Raw genomic sequence first — 13,731 nt, forward strand, 5'->3', positions numbered from 1 at the left:
TGGAGACGAGGGAAGGTTAAATTTCACACTCTCCTTAATCCAAGCATGAGTGTGCAAAGTCTACTATAATTAACAGTAGAGCTTAACTAAAAGCATGTTCTTGATTTTTTGGGAAAGACATACAGAATCAAAATCTAGCAAGGCCTTATAATATATTTTTATAACTATTTTCTAGGTTTTACCTCAATTTTGTTACTGAAGAAGTGGAAAACCCTGAAAAGTATGTACCCAATGTTTTTCTTGACTTTTGAAAAATGGTTGCAAAATTTAAAATGCTATAAAAGTAGTGATCTTCAGAAATTCTGCATGCTGGTCAAGTTTCTTGCTTTCCAGCAGATCTGGTATCAATTTGAATTGCAACTGCTTGAAGATTTGCTATTTTTGGCCTGTTGTGATCTTGTTATGTATTCTGCCTTTATGTGCACAGAAAGCAGAAAACTAAGTAGATCTCCAAGGGCTCTGATTCTCCCGCTCAGGATACAAGTAACTACCAATGGCTCCTTTTAGTGGAAGTTACTGGTATCCTGTCAGGGAAATCTTGCCCAAGAAACTTATCTGCTGCAATATTTGGCAGTTTTGCTATGTTTAAATATTAATCAAATACTTAGTTCTACTTGTTTTAGATGTCTCAGAGTTGCAGGATCTTGAATACACGTAACACAGCATCCGATCCAATTAAGCCAAACAGAGGATATTGGTGGGAGTCTGTTTTGAACTAGAGATGAATAATTCTTACAGTGCCTGTCTGTAAAATATGGAAAGAAAGGATGGCCGTTAGGGAGAGTTTGTTTTGGCAGGTCTATTTTGGTAGGTATGTTTTGGTACATGTAGCTAGTAATAATATTAACCTTTTCTAAAAATTGAAGAAAATATGCCTTGTCAAGTCAAATTGTGTTCTTTGAGGAAATTAACAATTTACTTGACTAAAAATTAATGGATATATATAATTTCCTAAAGTTTTTTAAATCTGATACCTGGATGGGTACTTACTGTTTAAAAAGACTCCCAGCACTGTACACTCAGAGATTATGAAGCTACATATCTGAGACATGTCAAGAAAAAAAATCAAGCCCGAAACAGCCATAGATGGAGAGCATACAGAAGGTTTTTATTTGGTTTCTTCAAAGTCTGGACCAACCCTGGTGCTGTTCAGTATTTTCTCCAGAGACCTGAAAATAATTATAAAGAAACTGTTGATGAAGTATGAGGATGGCAGAAAGACTGGCAGATTTCCATTGTTTCAGTGCCTTGGAGAGATCTTGGGTGCTAATGGGCTCTTTATTGTGATCAGGATATGTATACCAATGAATGTATGACTGCAGGATGAAACCAGACAAATGCAGGTAGAAAATACAGCATTGATATTTAGCAAGGTGGTTGACTAATCATTAGCACAGATATCTGTGTACAATCAGGTTTTTCACTGGTAGCCTTAAGTTCAGACAGAACACCTTTTTAGAAGCTGTTCTTTAGTAAAATACAAGTCTTTTGGCTCAGTGGAGAGCAGTCAGCTAATGCTTCCCAGGCCTGGGACACACAGGAACTCAGACTAGACAGTCTAGTAGCAAATCTGGGTTTAACTACCAAGGATCTGCGCACTCTATAAAGTCCGGGGAGGTAAATATTTGAATAAAACACACCTTTTTATTTTCTTTTTTTTTTTTTTTTTTTACTTTTCAAAAATCTTTGTATAGCAGACTGACTTGAAAAGAAATGTGAAACTAAAGAAAGGAGTGAAGTGATTCTGGTTCAAGACTTCTACTGTTTCAGGCAATTCTGAGGAGACGGGTTAGGAGCCGGAGCCTTGGTGATGTGATCAAAAGCATTTGCTAGAAGCAGTACAATTTGTAAATTATCTTGTGGTTACCATCAATACTGTGTGATGTTTTTAAACATGGACATGGCTACTACCCTTTGGGATTTTTCATACACTTATCTGTCTCTGCAGTCCTCTTAACTGTATCGTGATTAACTGGAATTATTGATAATTTTCATTACAGCTTTTTTGGTTTATGTTGACTTTTTTTCCCTGTGGTTTGAGTCAGATGAGCATATATTTTTGAACATGTTGCCCTCTGCTGCGTGGGACAGAAAGGCATAGTTCCTTTTTTTTAAAAAATTTTTTTGACTAAGCACCCATTGAAGCATGTTGTATCATAGCTAAGAAAAGTGCTGTGGGTTAGATTTTGGAATTTCCTTTATTGCAGCTGTGATGTGAGGGAGGGAGATATTACCTTTTCTGCCCCAAACTTTGGAGAGCTTCTTTGTTCTCCAGGTTACCCCTGGAGAGCTGCTGAAGTTAATTGTGCTGCTAGTGGGGATGCAGGACCAGGGGACAAGCTACATAGCCTGGCTGGTTCAGTGTTTTCCAGAATGACTCTGGAAAAAGCAACTCAACGTTACATGTGCAGTGTTGTTGCAAAGCTTTTAAGGCTTTTCTTCATCATCCTTCTTGGGGTTGCACTTTGAGAGGACAAGGGAAGATCCCCAGTGTTTACTGCAGGGTGCCTGGGATCACAATCTCCATGGAAAGGTACAAATTATACAGTAGAAGAGATTGGGACTTTAAACATTGCTAAATAAGTGACAGGTGATGGCAAGGCAAGTGGATTGCTGCGGTCTGTGCTGATGGAGACCTCTGCACCAACTGTAAATGGGGATTCTGGACTCAACCTGAAACAAGCAAATAAACGGAACAGTTGGAATTTTTTTTTTTTTATCCAGTTGCCACCTGTGAATGGCTTTGTTGGACACATCCTGCTGAACAGGGGCCTGCTCCACCACCGTTCCCAAAGATACAGGGCAAGGGAATAGTGTGGACTTATCCCAGGGGCAACTTTCTTGGCTCCCACCAAACTCAGTGCAGGCATTAGGTGAGCCACTAATCGTGTTGCTGTTGTAGGCGTTCATTAGAACTCAACTGCTTTTTTATTTTTAATTAAAATGCTGTCTTTCATTCTTGTTGTATGCCTTATGTTAAAGGTGTGGAGGTATTCTGTAGCTGTTTTTAAAGCGCAAGAGGGAAGTATAGGCTTGAACCACCTAGAGTCTGTAAGAGCTCCGGGTGTGCAATTTGTAATGTTTGTCAATGGTTAAGGATGCAAATTACTTACAGTGACAGAGATGAGCACAGTGATGCCTTCTGCACTGCGTGTGCCAAGGTAAATGTTTGCCTGAGAAGCCATCACAGTTGCGTATTTCCAGGTGTGCAGCAGTTTTTGAAGTAACTGACAGCTGGAGCTGAGATGAATGATCAGCACTGTCCCCACGTTAACCAGCCTGCTGCGAGCCCGCAGTGAAGTGTACCAAAAGAGTTATGGGGAGGACAGGACAGTTACAGAAAGGGGAATACAGAAATGCTCTAGCAGAGAGAGGAGGTGCAGTGGAGCTGCCAAGGGCCCACGTTTGTGGAGACCTGCCTTTAAGCCCCTTTTTATGTGGTGATTCCTGGACTCCCTCTCTGCTCTTGTGGTATTGTGGAAGGTGAGAGAGAGAGACAGATGGGTCAGGGCCCTAAAATATATCCTGAAATGCACAGGAAGCTGGAAACATCTATTTTTAGACATTAAAGTTTTCCAGATAGGGATTGCTTTGTTTGCTGTGGTGTGTGCGGCACCAGGAAAGCTTGCCGGAGTACAGCAAGCGCCATGGGAAATGTAGGGGAGGCAGGGGAAGGGGGGATGCTCGTGACCTTGCCCAGCTGAAAGCTGCCTTTGTGCTCCAGTGGAGTGGCTCTTTGTACCAGCAGAAAGGGCTCCTGAAGGCTGTGGGAGTCTGTGTAGGTGCAGCAGTCTGCTCAGGCACAATAAATTGCAGATTTAGGTCTATAAATAGGATAAATACTATGGGCCTGAGGCACTGAGATACCTAGGTGATATTGAAACACTAGATAGAGAGAGCTGACACAGAGGCAGTGGAAATGAGCCAAGCGGAGAGGGAAGCGCCCTTTAAATTATAGAAGGGAGAATAGAAAAGGAAAAAAAAAATAAATCTGAAAGTGAATGCCATTACTTTTTGAACAGATTTTTGGAAGTGGTGCTGAATTCTCGCTTTGGAAATGTTCCAGTCCCTTCTTTTGTATAAGAAAAAGGACATTATTATAACCCCAATTATCATAAGATGTAAAAGTAGCTGTTTCTGTCTCCTGCTAAACCCCCTTTTGATGTCTCATTTGTAAGCCTGGACTCCTTTCTTTATTCCTCTTTGTTGAAGTGCTTCCCTCATGCAGCATTAGTAGGACCTGAAGCAACATGAAGTTGATGTTTGTTTTACAAGAATCTCTGGTTGCAGTGTCCAGCTGCTTTAATGTACAATTTTTTTTAAGAGCCTGAAATAGTTTTATTATCAAGAATATGTGTAACAACATTGAAGTGTAATAACAAATTTCTTTTACTTCTGGTACTTTTTCATTGCTTTGCATGTGTGTGCTGCATCAATAGTGATTGCTCTTTGAAATGAAATATCTGAATAATCCTTGAAGCAGAGCTTCACCAAAATAACCTCATGCAGCCACGTCACATGCAGCTTTGATCTTTTTTATTTTCTTACATTATAAGGATCAGCCCTACTCAAACTGAGGTCGTATTGTATTGCCTAAATAATAAGTGAATGGAGGAATAGCTGGGTTTCTGAGAGAGAATTTGTCACCTGAAAATTGACAGGAGCCGTGTTGCCTGGAGCAGTAAATTTAGAGGACTGGAAATCAAGCATGTTGAACTTTCAAACTCATTTCTTATACATAGTCTTTGAGCTCATCTGTATTCTTGAGCATCCACTCTGTACTCTCAAGAAACAGACCAAGTTTTTTGAATCAAGACCCTAAAAGCAACTCATGCCCAAACAGTGCTTCCCTCCTCCCTTCCCAGGCAGAGCAGAGTCCAAGATCAGCACTCTAGTTTGTCAGGAATTTTGACGGACTCCAGATGAGAAAATAACACAGGAGTGTTTTTACATTGCAGCAATGTCTTCAGAGCCTCGTCAAAGTCAGGGCCAGATAGTGTCAGATGCTGGCCAAAAAGAATCCTGCTTTTAAAAATTATGTTCTACGTCTTCAGTATGAGCAGATGATGAACACAAAGGCTGCAGGTTGTAAAGATTAGGCTCTTGTTGGAAGAGAAAGAAATTATTATTTCACTTTAAGGGAAGGGAAGCTAAGACTTGAACTCCTTAATGACTTCAAGGAAGTCTGTAATCAAGTGAGCAACTAGAGGTATTGATTCACAGTCCCCCTTTAATTCAAAATCATATTATTTATTTGTTGGTGTAAGTTTTTGTTAGTGTTGTTGAATTTAAAAAATATATTTCCTTTGGTGGTCTTCAATCTCAGTTGTATAAAATGATAAATAGGAGATTTTTAAAGGATGTGAATTCTGAAAATATTTTACAGCAAAAGTTAGATTCCTTTGCAGTTGCAAAGTATTAAGTATTGCTGCTATTTGATACAATCCTTACTTCTCCCCCCACCCCCTCCCCTTATTTGGCCATTTCATTTGCAAATATTCTCTTTCTGTTTGTAAAATAACTTTGATCCAGTCCAGGCAATCTATCATTGTTTAAAAAAGTTACACAGTGCAAAGAACATATTATTGAGATGTATAGTGTTTATAAGCCTGGTCTCAGATTGATAAATCATGTCTTGTGCTGTTGAAAAGCCAAGAAATGAATTGCTTTGCTATGACCTTGGGGTCTGAGATTAGTCAGTTTGTCTATTAGATTTTTCCAGTGCTCTTCTCACTTCATTTATTCCTTCTTTTCTAAGGAACCAGGAAGCAATAGATGTATAGCAAGTCACCAAGGCTTGATGTCATCAGACATTTTGTAAAACCAGGATATCAAAATGTTTGATATAATCTGGTTTTATATTGGGTTTAAATAATGTGAGTGTCATGTCTAATTAATCTAATGTGTACCACCCATTCATATTAATTAAAGTTTAAAGTCATAGTTTGCATCTGTGAGGACTGAGTGAGAGAAATGTGGTATCAGAGGTTTTTTTCAGGGTGTCTAAGCATTATAGAGATGCAGATGGATGGGAGGGGAATGGTGGTAAGACACTAAAACTCTTCCAGCTCCCTGGCTGTTTGTAACCATCTGATTTTTGGTACTTCACATTAGGATGCATACTGCCCTTCCAAAATCAGTCAGAAACTTGAATTGCTCTGTTACTCACTACCAATCTAGATTCTGACTAGTTATTCCTAGTAATCATAAGAATGAAAAATGTTTTTAATGTTAATTGAGAGCATGCAAGCCTGTGCCATTTCTGCCTCTGTTTCTTCGTGCATTTTTATTTTATAATTTAATGTCAAGCTCTGAAGAGGAATATTAATATTAATATTGATTATCTTAGGCACCAGAAAAGGAATAAAGACAGAAGTTTATCTCTCTGCAGCTATGCTGTCTATAATTTCAAACACACCTCACCACTGCTCTTTATTCAGGAAAGACACATGATGTAGTTGAAGCACTGAACTGGGACTCAGGAGAACTGGCTCAGGCACAAACTTGTTATGAAAATGGAGGGTGGGTTACTTCATATTTTCTTCTTCTGTTTCCTTCCTTTTCTCTCCTCCCCACCTTTTGTCTATCCACTTCATGGAGTGGGAGGTATCACCTCCTGGCTTAATTTTTGGAGTATTTACGTCCTTTCAAGGTCAGGGGTAAGCCATGGGCTATGGAGAACCAGAAAAAGTTATTGTGGATTTAAGTATCTACACTGCTACTCCTTGAACTGAAGGCTTTAGCAGATTTATTAAACCATGGGTGTGGCTTCTGTAGGCTCCGGTCCTGTAAAGTCTCATATGGCATCAGTGGAACAAGAAAGTGTGTGTAGGTCCCTACATGAGTTAACTAGCACCCGGCAGTGTTCCCCACAGGGATGTGGTCTTATTGCTAGATAAACTTTGGACAAGCCTTTCTGGCGAAGTATCTGGGAATAAACACAGTTCCTTCCTTTTAAGTCTGGTACTGGATGCAGAATAGCTTTGATAACCTGAAGTTTGAAATCTTTCTTATCCACTTATCCATAAAAGATACATTTGACTTCAATTCATTTATATCACGTCAGGCTCAGTGTCAAATATTCAGTGCAGAAGTTATAGGAATACATTGAGATATTTTATCTGAAGATAATAAAGAGACAAATACTAATCTTTCAAATATTTTGCAAAGTCCATTTGCTCACGTGAGTTCATGATTACCTCAAAGGGAAAGCCAGGTCTGTACATGAGCATTTGCATTTTTACTTTGATATATTATTTGTGTCTTGGGTTATTTTTCTATTTGAATACTTATTTTCCATCATAGAATTAGGATGTTCTAATTACCCTTCCCTCAGCTATCTTTGTGTCACTTCAATAGAAATCTTATTCTTTCTAATTTTTACTGTATCTAACAGCCTCACAGGCTATCTAAATTCCCTCAGTTATCTGCAAAGCAACTCTGAAGATGAGGTGTCCAAATACTGGTGAATCCAACATCACCTTCCACAGTTTAATTGCACTCTGTATGAGGGATAAAATGATAGATTCACAATCATGTCCTCAGAACTATAAAATCCATTAATGAGGAGCTGAATCTGCCAAATAAAGAAAACAAATTAATTTGCTAAATCAAATATACTTAAACAAATCTGAGCATGGATTTTGCTCTTTGTAAATTCTATGAAAAATCATTTAATTAAGAATGTGATACAGTAGTATTTGTGTGTGTTGGAGAGGGAGAAATAGACAATTACCAGCTCATTGGGGAGCTGGCTCACCAGCATGAAACAACATGTTCTTGATAAAATGAATTTTACTTTTTCTCTCTCACTAACCTTGCTAACTACTTACTTTGTACATGCATCACATTGTCAACTCATTCATTATAGTTTTTTATAAACGACTGACAATTCTGAAGCTAAGATGCCTTGGATGCATGTTTTTTGATGGGTTCAGATTTCTAAAATCTCAGTATAGGAACTAATATTTTGCACTTCATTTTTTTTTTTTTTTTTAAATTAAAGAATGCTACTTCTCTTACTGCAAGCTGGAAATTCTCTTATGAGGGTATATCCAAATGTTACGAGTTGCTTTGCTCTTATTTATAATCTTTTTTCACTAAAACTCCTAGCTTGGGAGACTTTCTATAGTTCGGTACACAGGAGTTTCCCAAACTGTGTCACTTGAAAGACCATGGGTACAACATCAGGCTAAGAATTGCTTGACAAAATATTATGTAGGAGGCAATGTAGGCATTAGCTGTGACATGATATGCTTCATAAATACAGCTTGTTTGTAGGAAGGAGTAACTATTACTTAATTTTGCACCTGATCTCAGCTAATTTTTGGTGATAGTTTGAGGCAGCTTGGATTCAAAACCAATTACAAAGCCAGAGGGGAGAAGTATTGAAAATGCTCTTTGGCCAGCTATGATCTCAATTTAGACATAGCAGTACTGCAGTCAGATTTTCTGGCAATGCCTCCTAATTCCTAATTTGGATGCTGGTAAATCAATAAGGAATCAGAAGCTTTTATAAAAAGCCACCAGACTTCCTTCAGGACATATTGGTTTTGCTGCTGCACTGTCCTGCATGTCAATGAGTGGAATTTTTAGTGTCTGAAGTAAAAGGATCTTGAAGGAAAAGTCCATGCTGGAGCAGCAGATGCTGTGGTAGGTCCAGCTGATTTCTAGCTCCGGCTTTTCTTTCTCTCTTCCCTCTCCATCCCACCCCCTGCAAGACATGCTGTAAATGCCTTAACATTGACAATCTGTTGGTTCTGCCCAGGATGAATGCTGTTAAGTGAGCCACATGTGAGACATGCAAATGTTTCAAGGGCTGCAACTAACTCTGTTAGCAGCTTGAGTTAAAACAGGGGAAAGGTCAGGACGGAATTGAAACTGGTAACCTGAATTAAAATCCAAGTAGCTGTTTTATTTTTTTTACTTTAAACTTCAATTACATTGAACTGGATTTTTGGATTTGATAATCTGGATTATCCTGTACTCTTGTAGCACAGACTTTTCTTTGACCCTGGGATTTTTTGAGAGTTCTGACACACTAGCTACTCTATCTAATATCTCATAATTAACTGGGGATGCAGATTCAGTCCTTTAGATCTTATTTTCCCCTCTTTTAGGCTGCTGAATGCAAATTTTGTTTATCACACCTGGGTGTTCCTTGCTCCACCGGTGCAGTGGGTCCTCCTCAACGGCAATGCTGTGTCATAAGAGAGGAAACAGAGAGCACAGCTGGAAAACATGGTGTGCTATGCAGTTTGAGTCTGGAGTGATCCAGATGTATGCAGAAAGACACTCTGCAAATCTGAATCCCCTGCCTTGTCTTTGACACATGCACTTTGTGTCTGAGCAGTGCTTTGAATTCACCAGAGCAATATATGCAGACAGCAGAGGGTCTGGGAGGATGACTCACTGGATGAATTCACCTGTCATCTGGAATAGGGATCACAGAGAGCAAAGGCTTCAGCAGCAGGGATAACAAAAAGGCTGCAGATTTCACTAGGCACTATTCCTCTTCCTTACTTCTGCAGACAGTTGGAGGTGGCTGCTGTGTGTGTGTACTGCTTTCCAGATTTGCATGTTTTCCTTACGTCTTTAGTTAGGGACTTATCTAATGGGTTCTATCACAATCTGTAATATTTAGGAACGTGCACGTGACACACATTCAACTTATGTTATAACTTCTTTTTCCTTTTCCCTTGTGCAGTTTCTTTTTGTTTTTCCCCACCCCATGTTTTTTGGTGCTCATATCAGTGCCGAGTCCTGTGGTGCAATTCCACACCACCAGAGAGAGATGATCCTCAGGTGCAGTTTTCAGGCACCAATATCTTTGTCATTGGCAGCTGCTTTCTAAACACCAATTTAGCATTTGAATTGGTTCAGCTGACTTCCAGTCTTCCTATCACCTACTTCCACTTCATTATCTTTCTATTTTAATGTAAAAAAAAAAAAAAAAAAAAGACATGTGATGTTCTGTTTAGAAATTGACTGAAGTGAAGAGCTACTGTGACAGGGTTTAAACTAATATGCCAGTCAATATGTGTAAATTAGAAAAGAGACTGATGTAATCTATAGCATTTGTAAAGGTTTCAATGATGTACCTTAATAATTAACTAAAACAATAAGGATGTCTTATAAAATTACAGTTGAGGAGACTAATAATTCACTACTGAATGAACGAAGGCAAGGTCGCTTATAGAATTGCCTGTTCTAACATTTATATTCCTTGTATAAAATGCTTCTACTCACATAAAAGTGGATCTGATGGCTGTGGAAATATTCAGGGCTAGGAAATACAGATTTCATACCTAAGCTTTGAGGGCATACTAAGAAGAAAAAAAAGGTAGTTGTCTTTTTCTATCTGTTCTATTTGATTTTGGTAGTATGATTTATTATTTCATACAGAGTCAAAGTTAGCTTATATGCCTAGCATGGGTGTTTAAGGAAGAGTGAGTGAGTGGAAAAATGAAAGAACAAAAAGAAATGCTTTAAATGCCAGGCCAGATCACTATTGCTGAGCCTGGGTTTTAGCTGTGGGTATGTGCATTGAAATTAATAGTGCCATCACTATTCTTTTTCTCCAAATTGTCTGACATAGAATCTGATTCCCATTCCTTTTAAGTCTCAAGAATGTAATAAAGATATTGCAAAGATGTGAGTATAGAAATCAGGAAGGTAATCAGCTACCTGAAAAATCAAAGATATTCAGCAAACATAGCTGGAAGATGGAAAGGAAAAGAGAGTGGAAAATATAAATTGCAAATGCGGAGGCCATAATGCCGTACTGCTATATGCCATAATGTAGGGTTAGTAGTGGTTCTGTTCCTGTGCGTGCTGTTAGGAGGGAGGAGGGTAAGGCAGGTTGGGAGAGCAGGCTTCCTGCGTGATGGTCTCCCCATCAAGGCAGCATCTACATTAAGGCAATGCTTCAGAAGCCATTGCTTTGATATGTTTCCTTCTGTTTACGTAGACTCTGTGGTTTAAGATAAAAGGCCCAACTTGAAATGAAAATGACTGAATGAAATCTCTTAGAATTCTGGAAACACTTGAAACTTTTTGAAGATTATATGTAGTTCTGAAAATGCACCATCTGGGCAGGCTCCCATTGAAGGAGGGGAGAGGTTCCTGCAGGCTGACTGGTGGGATGAGTGGACAAGCAGGTGCATGGGCTGCTGTCATGCAGAGCTTTATTTTTTCTGATCCAAGACTAGTGGAGAAAAGGGAGTCTGGGCTCATCTCTTCTACAGGGGATGAGAATATTTCAACATTTTGATTTTTACAAGTGACTGCCTTTGTCTGTTTAACACTGATGATGTAAGGTGTTACAGTGGGTACAGGTGAGGTTATTGCCTGGAGCGTACATGGAAGAGGCAAACATCTTTGTGGAAGTGGACACTTCAGAGGCAAACCCTCAATCAGGTTTCCCATCCTCTGCCAAGCCCGTGGTACCTCTTTTGAGGAAGCAAAGTTCAGGGGACTCAGCTGGAGCTTCCTGCCCCCCCTCCTCCCCCATGGCAGTGGAGGTGTCTCCCCAGGCTGCCAAGCACCCCGCAGGTTTGTGGGAGCTGGCTGGCTGTTGCGGAGAGTCTTGCAGCACCTCTGGCTCAGAGTTTCACAGAGCTTTGGTGGCTCTGAGGCGTAAGGATGTGATAAGCCAGCATGCTGGCTCCAGCTTTGGGTGGTGGCCGCCCCGGCTGCCTCTGCAGTGGCTGTTTAGTTTACGTTGCACAGCATCGCATCACGACAGAGCGGGTCGCTCCTTTCCAGACCTTGTGGCTCAGTTCGCTTGCTGATGTGATAACCCGCTGAGTGCAAGGTGTGTTTGCTTTCCTTTTTTTTTTTTTTTTTTTTTTTTCCCCTGTTTGTTTATGTGAATTGTTACTATGAATCAGCCTTGCTAAGGAAGTAAAACAAATGTTTATTCACGGTCTCCCGTGGTGGTTGGCAAAACCTTAATCTGCTTTACAAGCAGGCTAATGCAATGTAACAATGAAACAATCTAACCTTCGAAGTTTCCAGTGCCTTGCCTTTTCCTTCATTTTCACCACCTGAAATACATGTGAGACTATTTTAACATCTATTTCTCTTGCACTGAGGGACATAGCAGTACCTGTACAGAGGAGTGACAGTATCCTTTTTATGGGAACCCCAAGCTGCTCAGCAGAATATTCATTGCAGGAATAAAAATCTCTTGCAAGACTGGTGTACTGCTAAAAGTCCAGAGCTGTAAAACATACAGTATTTTACTGGAGAGATCATGGGTCTCTCAGGGCTAAGCTAGTTCTTCTCTTGGCTCCAGTGAAGGTCCCAGGCTCTTATTAGACCTTTTAAATTTTTTTTTCTTTCTTTTTTTTTTTTTTTTTTTTTTGGTGGTTCATAAGCAGGTGGCCTGACTGAATTTACCAGAAAAGAGGTGAGACAGCAGTGCCTTAATGGGAGATAGAAATGTGAGGGAACTCACCAGATCAGTTATAACCAGATGAGGAAAAAAAAAAAATAAAATTGTCCAAGTAGGGATCAGATAAAGCTGTATCTATGCACTTACAATGTTAAATGTTAGCCAGGGCTCTGAGTCCTTCACACCAAACATACTGGGCCAAATCAGCAAACGTTTTGTTTATGTAAAAATTACTGGCGTGAGAAGCACTTTTTCAGTTAACTGTGATACATTTCCTCTTTGTATGCTAACACAATGCCTGAAAACCCTGATAACCGCTATCAGACCATGGTCTGGGCTAACACCTGGTTAAGGTGAGAAAGTGCATGCCCGGGTGAGGTGGTTCAGAGCCTGCCTTTTGATACAGGGCACGCTCACTGGCTCCCCCACAGCCTCCACATTTATCACCTTGGGCCTTATGGGGGATATACTCTTTGTGAAAGAAAGCATGGGTGGTTTGTACAACTTTTGGTGTTGATGCTGTTCTGCAGTGTGGGCAAACCTCTCACAGGTTTTCCCCTTCCCCCTTTAAAAGAGAAACCTGGTTTCCTCTGACGGTGGTGCCTTTATTTCCTTATTTACCAATGGCATTAGCCATGGGAGAGGTGATTCTGAGCACTAGCCTTAATGTTTTGATCTGAGATTTAAATCTGTGTTTCAAAGAGCACTGAAATCTCACTGTAAAACCCAGCAGAAGCCAAGAAATTATGAAATTGCACAGATGTAGAGCAGTCTTTGCTCATGGGCACTGTCAGGTACATCCTGCATATAGAAAAAAGGGAAGTCTCGCAGCCATTTTTCCTGTTATTTGTGAAAGCAAGCCAATACCCACTACCTACAGGTAGTTTATACATGGTAGACATTGCTTGCTTAATTCACAGTGTGTTGTTCTGTTCTGTACAGTGGTGCATCCTTTTCTGTCTGCAGAAGAGGATGAGCTTCTTTGTGCCCCTTCTGCTCCTTTTAATGCTGAGCCTCAAAAATGACAAAGTGCAGAGTGTTAAACCAGTGTTAGATGAGCATGGTGCTATACCAGAAGCAGTAGCAGCACCCTACATGCCATTAACAGTGACCTTTTATTAGAGCATCATCTAAAACTCTAGGCTGATGCCAGCAACTAACTGACAGAGAAAGTGAGATAGCATTTTTAACTGGTATAAAATCCAAAATGGGAGAATAAAACACAAATAAAGGAATGGGCTAATAAAATTGCAAGGGTAGTATGTTTTTTATTGCACTCATGTGCATCAGATTGGAGTTTTATAACTGCATAAACAGTTATTAACACATGCAAT

At 39.8% G+C, this 13,731-nt stretch overlaps 1 protein-coding gene across 2 annotated transcripts in view; it reads left to right on the forward strand.

The window, feature by feature from the left end:
• The window catches only part of SLC7A11 (solute carrier family 7 member 11), a 61,501-nt gene that overhangs the window by 22,810 nt on the left and 24,960 nt on the right, over positions 1-13,731 (forward strand). For both annotated transcript variants that reach the window (XM_074903892.1, XM_074903889.1), the window contains one exon: positions 176-220. In XM_074903892.1, the coding sequence (XP_074759993.1) occupies positions 176-220 (45 nt within the window). The remainder of the gene's footprint in view (positions 1-175; positions 221-13,731) is intronic.

The sequence above is a fragment of the Athene noctua genome, chromosome 4 (assembly GCF_965140245.1).
Source record: "Athene noctua chromosome 4, bAthNoc1.hap1.1, whole genome shotgun sequence".
NCBI classification, from domain to species: Eukaryota; Metazoa; Chordata; class Aves; order Strigiformes; family Strigidae; genus Athene; species Athene noctua.